Genomic DNA, 15,497 nt, shown 5'->3' with positions numbered 1-15,497 from the left:
AGGGACACCAGGGTAGTCAATTTAGCTCTTAGGTCTCAATGGTGGGTTGCGCGTTTACACTGGGTGGATTTCATTATGCCGAGCAGCGGGGCACAGCCTATGGCCCTTGATGTGAACGGGCAAAGGCGGTGGAGGAGACAGTTCGCAAAGCGAACAGTCAATAATCTGCACCGCACAGAATTTGCAAACTAGTTGTTTTCATAGGGAAGGCAGATAGAAATTACTATTGCACGTGAAGGCAATCCTACTCATTACTCCACGCGCATAATTATGTCACTTAGCCCACGGCGAAGTCGGCTCTTTCTCCGGGCATCTGGCTCACGCCCAGGAGGCAGCCCGGTTCTTGAACGCAATAATATTTCTCTCGGTGTAACGCACGCCTAACCGGGCCCAATTTTTTCGAATCCTCTCATTGGTTTGGGATGTTCAGTCAGTCGAAGACGTGGCTACCAATTGTTCACAAGACTGTAAAGTAAAAAAAACAAAAAAAACGCAATCTGCACTTGTTACTGATGTTTTGACAAATTCGACATGTACCCATTGATTCTTTAAGAACTTAGCTTAAATGCATAATGCGCTTAGTTTAACTGTCGTAGGCCTATTCCATCAGAACACAATATAAAACGCCTACAAAATATTGGAAAACACTAAAGCTACAACTATAATGGATAGTCAGTCTCAACAGCCCATAGCACAGTCTAAGTGTACATTTCTCCAGCTCCATCAATTCACGTCGCTTTGACGGATTGCACTTTATCCAATTTTATAGATCATACACATATTTAGCAGAGATTATTGCGGGTGTAACAATTCTTGTTCCGAGCTCAAACAGCCCAACACATGCACTTACTTTTCGTGGCACATTCGCAGTTTGTACACTTGCAGAGTCCACCGCAACTGCAGCTTCCAGCTATAAACAAAACACGTCAACTACTATATTAATAAGGGTTACCTGCATTGCAACTCTATATAAAAATCCATTGTACCCGTTCAGGTCAATTCGGAATTTAGAGATTCCATTAGGCAAACTTACTTTTTGAACAATCACAAGAATCCATTTTCAGTTTGAATTATATCTTAACCCAAACAATTCAACAAGGCTGACCTGACTCCGTTCCAGTGGCGCTTTGTCTGCTATTGATTTGAGATTTGGTTCAGCTGTTTTATATGAACGGAATTGATAGGGCAATGTGCAAAATAGAAACGTGCGTTCATGCTCCGCCTATTTCTCCCTATAATACAATTTTACTATAAATGATTTCATATAGATGAACTGCATACGTTGTTTTATACACTAGATGGCGCCCATTTAAAATGTAATCTCAAACATACAATATGTAGTATGTATCACAATATATAGCATCAACTTATCTTACATAATACACAAACCATGGCTCATTTAAAGTTCCATTATGGAATATTGGCCGTTTCTTGAGACAAAAATGTTCTATTATGGACAGTAATATTGTCCAGAAATTACTTCTCTAGACAGAAGAGGGGCGAACCTCCCCACACCCAAAAGTTTATATTGCACATCATGCATACGAACCATACAGCCAACACTCGAGCAAAACTTCCATATTGTATCATCTTTAAGACAAAAACAGACAAAGTACAAATTCACTATTTTTATTTTCTACCCGGTAACAGAGACAGGATTTGTGATTGGTTGGAAAACAAATTACATAAAAATAAAACATCATTTTATTTTTATTTAACGTTTTTGATTCATTTATATTTTAGCTTTTCTAGCCTGGGGCGCGTTCAGCAGGACTTAACGTTTTGATACGTTCGGATAGAAAAAGGGCTATGTAGAACAAACGCCTCTGACATGTAGAACACGAACGCATCAGCTCTATTCTTGACATTTCTATCTGCAACGTTCGCCAACGTTTGGCAACTGAACGTGGCCTTGTATTGCCCCCAGCGACAGTGCATTAAGGAAAAACGTCCCTGATTGGTTAAAATAAAATAAAAACGTTTTACATTATCACAATATCTGTATTGCCCTAGTTCTTCACATAAAAGTTCAAAAGAAATAAGATTGATATCGATAGTTACAGTAGATTGTTGGTGATGTCTTAATAATGATTTTAGCAAATTAATGATCTGACCAACATTACAAGCAGAACGTTTACCCTGCTATGAACAGAGTAGGGTCGGTGGAAATATCATTCAGGACAGCAATACTAAGACCTACCCTACTGCCTAAAGCATGTAAGTTTGTTTCCAAAATGCATATTTTCCAAAAATTGCAGATGGTCTACATTACAGCTCTGAATCATCGTCTTAAAGCCTTGTCAGAAAAAAAGCTATTGACAATTCCGACAACTTGAAACTCCTGCCGTTATTTTATCAGCAAAAAGGTTTTCCAACCCAAAATGTTCTCTCTAATATTACAGCTCTTTTAAAAACAAGCGTATTACCTTTCCATGTAACATATTGTATATCAAGCATTCAATATCCTTATAACAGCAAATAACACTTCCTCTGGTCAATAGATCATTACATGTCATTAAAACAAACACTCCTTGGTCTCACAATATGATCAATTTTCTTTATAAACTACAAAGCCAAAAAACCTTGAGCCATGTGCTCTTTAAAAAACATACTGCCACCTATGCACCATGAACGCACTCAGCACTGTTGGGGGCGCATTGAATGTACAGTACTCCTGATCCCATCTTCAGTGAGATGACGCAATGGTGAGTGTTGTATGAAATGCACCACCTAGTGGAGAGGAGAGAGCACTAGAAGCAGATATGCGCTAGCTACTAAAATGTGAGAAAGAACCCAGCACAGGAAATGAGCATTAATGCTGTCTGGCAAGTTGTTATACATCTTTAAATATAAAAGAGAAGAGAAAAACATGAGCGGAGTAAGGGGTGGGGGCAGATGCAAAGTGGGGTGAGAATTGAGGTATGACATTCTTTGACTACTCAGAACCCAGAGGGAAACTGCTGATCAAAATGGGAGACAATATGGAAGATGGGGGGGTGGGGAGAACCAGAGAGATGAACATTGACCATGTTTAAAGGATAGGGGCAAGGAGAACACATTTGAAGGAAAGGGGATGATAGAAAATGGCTAAGCATAAGCCCCCAAAATGCTGTGCAGGAAATGGGTATTTCTTGGAGCCAGCAACTTATGCCAACATCCCACCCTGAACAAACAAAGCTTTCGATACCGTTTAGACAAGAAAAGAGCAAGTGGGAATGACAAAGGGGGTAGAGCAGGGGTGTCAAACTCATTGCATGGAGGGCCGAATGTAACTAGGCAAGTCGGTTAATAACAAATTCTTTACAATGACAGCCTACCCCGACCAAACACTAACCCGGACGACACTGGGCCAATTGTGCGCCGCCCTATGGGACTCACACTCACGGCTGGTTGTGATACAGCCTGGAATCGAACCAGGGACTGTAGTGACTCCTCTAGCACTGAGATGCAGTGCCTTAGACCGCTGCACCACTCGGGATCCCTGAAATTCATTACTATTTAGTGACCTTAATTCATCCACCAAGTACAAGGGTGGAGGAAAAACCCACGGAAACGCAGCCCTTTGTGGAATGAGTTCGACATGTGGGTTAGAGGAATTTAATATATAAACAAATCACAAAGCAATGGTGAGGTGAACATAGTGAACAGTGTGATGGAATATTTTAAATAAACGGTTCTTTATTAATCATCGGCTTCCAAATAAACTAAAACTCAACGATTCAAACCTTTTTTTATGCATCTACAAAAAAAAAAAAAAAAAAAACAACAGAAAAGCAGAACTATTTCACATCCATGATTGCGTTTTCAAATCATTGGTTTTTGGGAGAGAGAAAAAATAAACGTGTCCGCTTCTTGATCTTTGTGAATCCATAAACTAAAAGGGTCCATCTGCACATATCCACCTGTGCTCTCTGCGTGTGGTGTGTGCCGTTGTTACCATCTGACCATGCAGATTGACCCCATTCCATACACACACACACACGCATCTCTCAAACAGGATGTACAAAAGCTTGTGTTGAGCATCAAAACAGTGCAGGGCCCTAACAAACAGTAAAGCCCCCCCCCCCCCAGGTGTGCATTTACATCACTGAAAGGAAGGACCAATTTCATCTACAAAGTGACAGGAGAACAGAGCAGGGGAAAGGAAGGACATACAGAATACAATAAACCTCTCAGACACACGCACAGACATACATACACTCAAACAGTTAAAAACAGGATCAGAGAAAAAGAGGACCGAACCCTAGGTACTGTCTGCTTTGTTGCTGTTTGGTGATGAGGGAAAAAGTAGGGAGGTAGAGAAAGAGTGTGGGGTGGGGGGGGGGGGGGGGGCTGATTCAGGGAGGGGGGTCCAGTGGGTGTTATTTCTTGGCCTTTCCGCCTTTGGCAGAATTCCGTGGCGGGGTGACGGGGCGTCCAGATCCCATTCCTCCACCTCCACCATAAGAGTAGAGCTTCTTATCCGCTGGCTTGAGAATCTGAGAAACAGAGATGCTTTCTTTAGACAGCTATAAATATACATATACTCCTACAGACTGAACACTGCAGCACATAACAGGTAAGACAAGGGACTGGCAGAGCTTAAAAATTGAGACTGAAGGAGAGAAAAGGGGCAGAGAGAAAAGCAGAGGAGTACACACCTGAAAGGAACACATGAGGGTCTCATCCACACTCATCATGGCACCGGCATTATCAAACTCTCCACAGTAGTTAGGGGCAGAGAACAGAGTAACAAGCTGTCTCTTTGCAAAGAACTCGTAACCGTCTTCTACCACCTGAGGACAGGAATGAAAGAGGTAAGAATGCAATGAAAAATAAACAGGAAAAATACCAGGAGTGGATAACCAACAACTGCAGGGCAATCAGTACATTTCAAACAGAGGAGTTACCATCTTAAATGAACAACCTCCATCGCCAGTAAAAACACTAAATGACACGCTTTAAAGATGGAATCCGCATCAGGGGAAACAGGGCCACTGTTGCACCTTTGTTGTTTGTGTTGTGAAACGGAGGAGTCGTCTTCAGCAGCATGGACCAAAAAAATTACAGTACATATTCTGCTGTTATATCACGCGTGCAATGATGTCAGAGAGGAAAAATAGGGTTTGTTGTTTACAGCAACTTCTTTGTTGTTGTAATATCCCAAACAGACGTGTCAGTGTCACCAATTAAGGATTCCAGCTTTAAAAAAGTGCTTCAATATTTTATGTATGTGCAATGACCTTCGATCATCTGATTTCCCTGATTAATAACAAGATCCCTCTATTCTTCCAAACCTACCATTGGTCTGACAGTGTCCCGCAAAATACTCTCTTCCCAGCCCCTAACCTCCATCCAAAACTCTAAACCACTGAGCTAAGCCATTACCTGATGTGCCCTGCATATAAGGTCCATGTCGTGTTTGTGCAGAAATTTGGCCACCACGTCTGCCCCGAATGTGAAAGAGACCCCGCGGTCGTTCTCGCCCCAGCCCAGGACATCTTTGTCTGGGTCGGCCCACAGCAGGTCACACAGCAGGCCCTGGTCAGGCACATCTGTGGGTCGCATCACTCTGCGCACCTGCTCCATGGACTGGAGGTCTGGAGAAAGGCCTGGACAGACCATAGCACACAGAAACATTACATCACCATACAAATGAATGACTGCCATGATACTGTCTTCTACCACCAAGAACAATAATATCTGAAATCACACCTTGATAACTACCACCTCTTATCAAACGTATAGTGTATACACTTGAGTCATCTTCCACCACAAACACTTAAGGGGAGTGGTTAAACCAACCGATCATGGGGCCACCAAGTGCTTATTGATAAGGCCCACAGGGGAAAGACCCATACACTCAGACCATGCAAGCATACACCACCCACCTCCATGGCAGCAGAAGATCTTCTCATCTACAATGGCAGCCACGGGTAAACAGTTGAAGCAGTCTGTGAACGTCTTCCACAGCTTGATGTTATACCGTCTCTTACCTAAAGAGGAGCAGGGGCCACAAAGAGCAAGGGGCATTACTAAATAGCTAATACTCTGTGTGTTCCGGTCTCCTGTTGTTAAGCATGTGTTCCAGCTTCTCTTCTCAGCACTTACACTCGTCATAAAAGCCGTAGATACGGTTAATGGAGGCACACTCGTGGTTGCCGCGCAGCAAGAAGAAGTTCTCTGGGTATTTGACCTTGTAGGCCAGAAGCAAGCAGATGGTCTCCAGGGACTGCTTCCCTCGGTCCACGTAGTCCCCTAGGAACAGGTAGTTGCTCTCCGGGGGGAAGCCTCCGTACTCAAACAGCCGCAGCAGGTCGTAGTACTGACCGTGGACGTCACCTGCAGGGGGCAGCACAGAGGTGGCCAGTCAGTCACTACCACACCCTCCCTGACTACATTAGATCTGTGTGTGTATACAGGCCGTTGGACTGAGATAGCAAAGGCAATTAGAGATTAGAATTCTACAGTAAATCAGACAATCAGTCGTGTTGTGAAACCTTGGAGCTTTCACTATCAGTTGTGTCAGAGAGGCGCAGCTGCTTTGCTACACTGACATTAATTACTATGAAACCAATTTCAGCCATCGTAACTTATCCAATATGACTCACCGCAGATCTTGAGTGGTGCCTCAAGCTCGAGCAGGATTGGCTGACTGAGGAATATTTCGCGAGACTTGAGGCAAAGGCCACGGATCTCGTTCTCTGTCAGCTGAACGTTCTTGCCTGGCCGAGAGCCCTTAACTGGAGGAGAGAGAAAGAGAGCAAACAGAGTGAGGACTGACGTTGCGCTTATTGGAACAAACATGCTAGGCCAAGACCATGGAAACAACACATACACAAATAGCACAGCCACAGATCTAACACACAGCACACCAGAGCAGAGAAACCAATCAATATCACGGGCCCCCGCTGACAGCACAACCCTGAGCATACTGCAGAGCCAAGGTGAATCTGCTCACACAGGACAAGCCAGGAGGATGAACTATTTGATGTGTGAATCTCAAGGTTACAGAGCGTGAAACCTAAATGAAGAGGGGGTTGGGGTCTTTATTTCTGAGCACTCAAGGCTAGGGGATGATGATGGCCAGGTTGAACTGAGCACCAGCAGAAGGTACAGGCCTGGCTATGTGTCTGAACAAATGTGTGCAGTGTGCACCCAGCCCCAGAAGCACGTATAAACACACCACCTGCCTGTCTGCTGATGTAACCAGAACAGAGAGGCTGCAACGGAAAGAGGAACACGCAGCGAATCTCACACTGTTCGACTCAAACAAGGATCAAATACACTGCCCTTCAAATCAAAGTAGGCCTAAAATACAATTAAATAAACATCTCATTGATGGCCAACTTCAGAGCTCTCTGGTTACAAGTGCACCGCATGCAGTCTGGTAGCATAGGGTAGCCTGTGAACTGACAGCAAACGTGGCTAGGCCGCCTCTGACCACACGGCAAAGCTAAGCAGGCTAGTAGTAGCAGGCTGGTAGTAGCGGGCTAGTCAGATGTGGTCAGGTCACAAGGGACACATGCAGTGCTGCGCTGAGCATCTTCCTGAGGCATGCTCCTGCCTGTCCTCTAACTCTGCTCTGGATCTCAAGAATCTTACATGTTTGTTGAGTTTTGTTGCTAGTTATGACATTCACAAATATTCTACCAGGAAAAGGAAAACTCACCCTGTGGCTGTGTAAGTGTTACGTGTTCATCAAGCAGAGGTGCAAATCCACAGTGCAACTGACATGATAAGTGTCCAATGATCAGCACAGACAGGTGATCAGCTCTACTGGAGCCACAAATTGGTAATATGTTTAATGTAGTTAGCGCACCATTGTAGCCCTTGAGCAGGGAATACTCTTAAGTATGTTGGCATGATTTGCAGGGCAGCTTGAGGCTTTTGTGGTGCTGCAGGTCAAGTACAGGTTTAATATGATCATCTGGATGAGGCTCCTACTTCAATCTCAACACTCCTCCCAAACTAAAACCTTCACTATAGCAGCAAGTGATCACTACAACAGCACATCTATAGTCAAACAAATACAACAGTAGGACTGTATTATTCAGAAATCCTGTTTGCACGACAAGCTCCAGGCAAGGATATAACGGAGCATATAGTAAGTGTATTCCAGTGACTCATGATGTACGGGGGACTTGTGCAAGAATGCGCATCAGGGTTGTTTGTGTCACAGAATCAATTCCACCCCCTTTCCTACACGTTCTGCTGTCTTCCCTAGGTGCAGGTGAAAAGTCCAATGCCAGCGCTCTATAAACCATCACAGGAGAACTAGGCAATGACAAACATCAACAGAAAACCTTATAATATTCAACCATAGACACTTGTTATGCTCTATCATGCACCTGGTACTGTAATTGCTGAAGCTAAATGGGGTATCGACACACTTGAGAGCAGAACAATAAAATTGCCTGAAACCCTTCAGTGACATTCTGCTTTACAAGCTGGGTGCAGACAGTGTTCTTTACAAAAACACACACCGGGCTTAATTGAACACTTGTCAAAGCTGACAGCTCAAAATGAACGTTGCTGACCTTGCCAAATACCAAACTAGAGAACATGCAGTTATCACACAACGCCACAGATGTCTCAAGTTGAGGGAGCTGTTGCTAGAGAATGTAATGTTCATTTCTTTACCATAAGCCACCTCCAACATGGTTTTAGAAAAATTGTGAGGCCAGTTGGACGTACTGACAACTGCATACCACGTTGTGTAGGCAAGCATTTTGCTGATGTCAACGTTATGGTGTGGGCTGGCATTAGGTAGGAACAGCAAACAATTGCATTTTATCGATGGCAATTTGAATGCGCAAAGAAACCGTGACGAGATCATTAGGCTCATTGTCGTGCCATTCATCCGCCGACATCAACTCATGTTTCAGCATGATAATGGACGGCCCCATGTCGCAAGGATCTGTACACAATTCCTGGAAGCTGAAAATGTCCCAGTTCTTCCACAACCTGCATACATACTCACCAGACAACTCACCCAACAAGCATGTTTGGGATGCTCTAGATCGACGTGTACGACAGCGTGTTCCAGTTCCCGCTAATATCCAGCAACTTCACACAGCCATTGAAGAGGAGTGGGACAACATTCGGCTTGGGGATTCGAACCAGCAACCTTTTAGTTACTGGCCCAACGCTCTAACCACTAAGCCCAACTCTATGCGAAGGAGATGTGTCACACAAGATACTGACTGGTTTTCTGATATATGCCCCTACCTTTTTTGTAAGTTATTTGTGACCTAATGGGCCTAATGAATTTATTTCAATTGACCGATTTCCTTATTTGAACTGTAACTCAGTAAAATCTTAGAAATTGTTACATGTTGCATTTATATTTTTGTTCAGTGTAGTGCTTTCACAAAAATATATTCTGCCCTAATAAAATCACAGGCAGTGGGAGAGGGGCACACACATTTGTTCTGAAAATGGAGGATGGAAATGGACGAGGACTTCCAGGTAGGACCTCAGCAATAGATCTAAATGAGCAGTGTCATGTTAGTGGAGCAACAACAGGCCTTGGCCTAAAAGAGTGAAATGTGGGTATAAATAGGGTAGTGCTGCTTGTCACTTTAAACCTGGATTAGGGTGGGCTAAGCCATGACAGAGCTTACTCTTAAATTAGCCACATGGCCAATGGCAACAGTGCGCTTAGAGCAGGGGCGTGGGGGATGGGGAGGGGGTCAGACAAAGGGCTTTCCGCTTTGCTGGTCACGGGATAGAAAATAAAAAAGTTGGACAAGCACAATAGGAAAGCCGTTGGGAATCAACAGTTGGCTGGCTTCAGATTCCCCTCCTGATATGTCCATGGCTGATATGGACATCCTCATAGATGGTGACAGGAGGTGGTAGTAGTGGCCTGGACTGACCGTTCAATGTACAGGTCAGGAGGCTGATGGTTAATCCCATTGAAACTAGTCACACCGTCACCACATTTAACTGGTTTGCAAACATTGTCACCAGGCTGGCCCATGTGTTAAGGTGTACATGGTGCAGCTAAAGGTCAATGGTGGTCAGTCACCATTCTCTGACAAACGAGTGATTAAGCAACCAGAAGTCAGTTACCTTGGCCTGTCTCTACATCATAGAAATACAACAGGATTGGATGGACAAAAAGCCACAGGTGATGGTTTATGGACTGGCCAAGACTTAAAAACTAAGGTTTGGTACAACAGAATCATTCATATGGACACCGAAACATAGTCGAGACATTTTACTGTAATAGAAAAGTGAACCTTTCCAACAATACCCTTTTTATGTCTCAACTCCCAAAATTTAGCACAGAGCAGACCCTGTCTAGTCTACTAGCTGTCTAGCCTGTTTTTAAATGTACAATGAGCATAAAAACTAACAACTAAAACATTACGAAACTTCTATTTGATCAATTAAGTAGCAAATAAGCCGTTCCATTTTTTGTTATTCACCTATATTTAACCAGGTAAGCTAGTTGAGAGCAACCTGGCCAAGATAAAGCATTGACCTCCATACGAGCGAAAAATATAAAAACACCACCTGCTGGAGAAGACAGACTTTGGGCCCAGCTATCCCTCTCGCTTCACCTCTTCCTCTCTGGTGTGACTCACACATTTCAGTTAATTACTATAGCTCCTGCCTTGGGGCAATCAGTGTCATTGTTCACCCAAGTTTCATCAAACTCGGGCCAGTGCTGTCTGAGATGGCGTTTTTACTAACGTACGAACAGAGACCGATCCACAGTCCCCATACCTGATTTCATTGTGGGAAACAACAAAGTGGACAGGCTAGGATGTTGTTCAAACAGTTGGGGACAGAAAACAAGGTGGAGCCAAAGATTTTTTTTAACTAACCCAAGATAGACCACAGCCTGGCGTTTCCAACGGGAACAAATGAGTCAGTGGGCAGAACAAGCAAGGAGTGGGCAGAGCCAAGCAAGAGCTAGAGAGGTCCTATTGGTGCGTTCTAGCACGTATTTGTATATTTCCGTGAAGGAACACCTACTCTGAAGTGTGTGTGCAATAACTCAATTTGCCCTTGCACTCCTTCCAAACAACATTTTAATTGTTTTACTTTGACAACGGGTAAAATCTCCAAAACTTAGTCCACTCTTCATAATGGATTCTAGCTTTGACAACAGAAAACCGTGTTGAGGTCAAATGTTTCATCGAGGAGAAAATGATCACGATGTCTGCAAAAATCCATCTTGTCTCACTGCCGGCCACTGGGCTTTCTCTCATCACCATATTAGGTAGTGAGTGGAAGTGTCAATCAGATGCTCCCACACTTATACATCCAATGAAATGTCTGAATTATTGTTCTATCTGTGGTGGAGTCCTACAACATGATGCACCGCTATTACCATGATGTAGAGGAGCGATAACACTGAGAAAACAGACATGTGAAAATGTCTAGGTTAACTGCAGAACCATTACAGTCAATAATTGTCAAAACAGAAATAAGCGATAGCCTATAAATTTATACAGTAATAATCTGTATACATCTAGATCAATAGATTTCAAAAAGGGAAGAACAAAAACAGCAGATCCAGGGGTTTGAACACCTGATGTGACTTTTAAACCTGTTAGACCAGACTTCGAGAGACATTTTTTAAAATCTAACTAGACAAGTTCCAAGAGCAGCAGAATGCCCCACTTCCTGTTTTCTGAACTGTTCCCAGGCCAGCAGAAGCTCATGTCTGGCTCGGCCACTGTGCTCATTACAGCAGAAGGCCCATGCAGATTTAGTAGCTGGAGGGGTTTATGTTGGTCTGACAGCCTCAGGCCTCCCATTACGCAACATTTATCATACAGATCATAAGTTTGCTTCTGCCCCCCCCATGTACACACAGTCCCCAAAACTCATATCTGTTACTATAGAAGCCATCATAAATCTAAGGAGTGGCCAGGACTGAGGGTAGGCAAACCTGTGTGGTATAGACAGCTTCTCCCATACACCAAACACTAACACCTACATATTATTCAACAGTCATTAACCTCCACAATACTCCAAGAATGGTGTGGTGGTCACAAACAGAAACACGGTTAGCGGAATCGTTTTAATCCATCAATACATCCATAAGCTGCCCACAACAAAAGGCGTGTTCAAAGTAAAAACCCAAGAGAAAGAAAGACATTAGGCCTGCTACTTGCAAACACTGTCCCTCACATTCACCAAGTCTGCCCATATTTCTACTATTCATGCTTCTGTAGCCGATGTAAAATACCTAACTAGTTAGCGGTGTGGGCAAGTAGTGTTCAATTACTACTAGCCAGCACCGCTAACTAGTGCTGCCTCAAAGCTTGAAGTAGTTGTTTCCCTAGCACTTGAAGGGACACTGCTTTTGTGGAGCTATAGGTAATGATGCTTCTTGGGTGACAGTTGCGGTGTTCAGAGGGTCCTTGGTTCACAGCCCAGGTTGGGGCAAGGAAAGGGACGGAAGCAACACTTCATTACATTACAAATTTAATGCGATCGCAGAGAATGTAATGCGCCATAATGTTTCCACCTCTAGTGTTTACAGTATGGACAACTTTCAGCCCTGCTATAAGCTACTTGGTCAATGAAAAACAAAAACAAATCTGGACATTCCCTTTACTTTATAATGTAGTAAAGGCCATTGGCCTTCTTTAGACAGATAAGAGTCTAAAACCAGGGCACTGATGTTTCCTGTCCATGGAATTTGGAGTATCACAGTAGTACGTTATCATGGTGGAAACAGTTGCACCGAATGAAAATCAGTGTGACCTATTGGTGCCCTTCACTCTGTGTAACCAACCACTAATGATATGGCTAAATCTATTGTAGCTTGCATTTAAACAATAAAAGCAAGTTATTACTTCAGCAAGCAGGCTTTCAGCACATGAAAATTGCATCAGCAGCCCTGAAAAACATGCTTAAGTATGCTTCTCCCTCATCCAGGCATGAATTGCAATGGGCCTGCTCCTACATACAGCATCCTCCATTCAGGCTGCAAATCCATAATTTCCCTCCTTAACTAGCTTTAATGGGCATTAAAAAAACTTTAAATATGCATACTTTCTTCGTGAAACAATTAGTATTTTCGGACAATTTAGGATATTGCACATTCTTGGTTGAACATGGTGTGCAAAATATTAGATTGTCCAAAAATTGTTTCAAAAATAAAGTAAGCATATTTCCCATGAATGGAGGATGTTTTATGTACAAGCCGATCCATAGGGGGACACTAGTGTATTATCGGGAATGCACATCCAACCTAGACGATAGTACATGGGCGCTAGATCTGTACTATCGTCTGCCTAGGCTACAGTAAAACCGGCGTGTGTTAGACATAGCTAACTAAATACTGGCAAACAAAAAAACGACATTATGTTAAGATTGGATGCAGGAAACAGAAATGAATGGTAAACAAAACCTACTAACCGACGTTACTGGCTAGCTTTGCGTTAATTTGTATAACCGCATACACCAGACAGAACACTGAACATATTTAGCGTTACAGTAGCTACTAGAGTTAGCTAACACAGCGTCATCGTAAAATAGCCCTGTTCGTCATCTTAATAATGATTTGCCATTAATACTAATATTACAACAAAATGGGCACTTCAGGCCGAGTGATAAAGATTGAAGCAGCAAGCCAGCCATCTCTCATTTGCCCTACTAGTTCGTAGACCTAGGAAACGTTATCTCGCGCTCTAACCCGGCCACATCGTTTTCAAAGAGAACAGTTAACTTGACGTTAAGCCTACCAACTACGCTAACATACACCAGATATCTTTAGAATTCCGACGCTTCTTTGAAAATCCAAAAAGTAACTGATTCGTACTTAATCAAATAAGTGTCTTGACTCCTAGTTAAGTGCAAATCCTCACCTTCCAGAAGACGCTGTATTATGGAGTCGATGTTTAATTTGTCCGGCTCCGCCATTTTACTTTTTTTGTCGTGGTTCAGGCAGTCAAGACCTTCGTTTCGTGTTGCTTCTTCGATGAGACAAAAAACAAGTACCGATCAAGTTAAACAAACAACTAGGCAGCTTATATTTTGTTATGTCAAATTGAGGAAAAAAATTGTAATTTTGCTTTACTTTCCCTTCCGTGTTGTAGCTAGCTGGCTAAATGTGTTAGCTAGTTAGTTCAAGCTAGCTAGCCGATGTTAGTTAGCTAGCAATGGCTAACAAACCAAGCTACCCGCTTTAGTTATAGCTAGCCAATAATGAATGATGCAAATACGAAATGTTAACATATAATCAACCTTTGATTTGACAATAGTCTTCCCGTGTAGAAGACAGGGCCCTTTCAGGTCTGTTTTGTGTCTTTTTGTCTTCGTATTTCAGAGTCCCCCTTTCTCTTCCCCCACTGAACTTAAAAAGGGCCGTGTTGTTCAGCGGAAGCGAGAAGAGAGGGGGTTGATACTATGGCGAGCTTTAGATTTACTCAATGATGATTGGGTCACTGCTTGATTTTGAACCCATGTTGTCGTTTTCCATTGGATACATTGTACATCCTTCACACACTGGTGCCCCACCTCCAGCTGTTTTACGGATGACATCAACGGTCGTCACTAGTTACCACTACTGAGGTATAAAGAACTACCACAGCCACAAAGTCAGGAACTCCGCCTATTTCTACAATGTATCTTCTTAAAATGTGATTTTAGACCTAGCCTTTACCATAACCACACCGCTAACCGTATACCCAACCCTAACCTTAAATTAAGACCAAAAAGCATGTTTTCAATTATTTTTACGATACAGCCAATTTCGACTTTGTGACTGTGCTATCTAGTGGAAACCGACGTCAAAGGGGTTGGTACCGGCAAGGACTGCCACCGTGTGTCAGAAGTTAAAAGTAGAAAGCATGTTTTGCATTAGGCTAGAGTCCAGGGTTTCCCAAACTCGGTCCTGGTTTTTGCCCTATCACTACACAGATTATTCAAATAATGTAGTAGTTTAGTGTGTCGTGTGTAGTGTATAACTTTGTGGGAAGGTAATATGTGGATGTTGTGCAACCCTAACCCATGTTAGGCTGTACTGAAATCTAACAATACTGCTCCAGCTATCATCTTATTATTCATGTCTTTTAACCAATCATCAGTCATCTGAGTCAGTGCAAGTTGAGTGCCCTTCCCTATATGTATGCTGAATGTCAGTAGTTAACTTGTTCTCTGAAGAATAGCATTGTATTTGGTCAAACACATTTCTCTCCAGTCTACTAAGAACAGGCATCAAACTGATTGGGCAGCTGTTAGAGCCAGCAAAGGGTGCTTTACTATTTGTAGTCAGTGAAATTACTTTAGCTTCCTTCCACACCGGTGGACACACACAGTACTTTAGGCTTTGGTTAAATATATAGCAAATAGGCGTGGCAATACAATCTGCTACCGTTTTCAATATTTTCCCATCAAGGTTGTCTGTACCTGGTGACTGATCATTATTGATGGAAAACAACCATTTTTCCACCTCTCCCACACTAACTTGACCAAATTCAAAACAGCAATCCTTCTCTTTTATTATTAGATCTTTTATACATAAATATGATTGGTTCACTGTTCAG

At 43.0% G+C, this 15,497-nt stretch overlaps 1 protein-coding gene across 2 annotated transcripts; it reads right to left on the bottom strand.

Annotated features, from left to right (window-relative positions):
• Positions 1 to 1,613: 1,613 nt before the first annotated feature.
• LOC129833592 (serine/threonine-protein phosphatase alpha-2 isoform-like) lies at positions 1,614 to 14,340 on the bottom strand. Of its 2 annotated transcripts, none has more exons than XM_055898290.1 (8): positions 14,197 to 14,340; positions 13,818 to 13,925; positions 6,591 to 6,722; positions 6,091 to 6,321; positions 5,871 to 5,975; positions 5,368 to 5,591; positions 4,641 to 4,775; positions 1,614 to 4,478 (listed from the first exon to the last, which is right to left on the bottom strand). In XM_055898290.1, exons 2-8 carry the CDS (start codon positions 13,870 to 13,872, stop codon positions 4,362 to 4,364), a joined length of 999 nt encoding a protein of 332 aa, XP_055754265.1. In that variant the 5' UTR covers positions 13,873 to 13,925; positions 14,197 to 14,340; the 3' UTR covers positions 1,614 to 4,361. The 2 variants fall into 2 exon arrangements, with proteins under 2 accessions (XP_055754265.1, XP_055754264.1); XM_055898289.1 differs by having other exon boundaries at positions 13,818 to 13,922; positions 14,197 to 14,282.
• Between the last annotated feature and the right edge of the window lie 1,157 nt (positions 14,341 to 15,497).

The sequence above is a fragment of the Salvelinus fontinalis genome, chromosome 34 (genome assembly GCF_029448725.1).
Source record: "Salvelinus fontinalis isolate EN_2023a chromosome 34, ASM2944872v1, whole genome shotgun sequence".
NCBI lineage: Eukaryota > Metazoa > Chordata > Actinopteri > Salmoniformes > Salmonidae > Salvelinus > Salvelinus fontinalis.
This window is presented reverse-complemented; position numbering and strand designations above follow the sequence as displayed.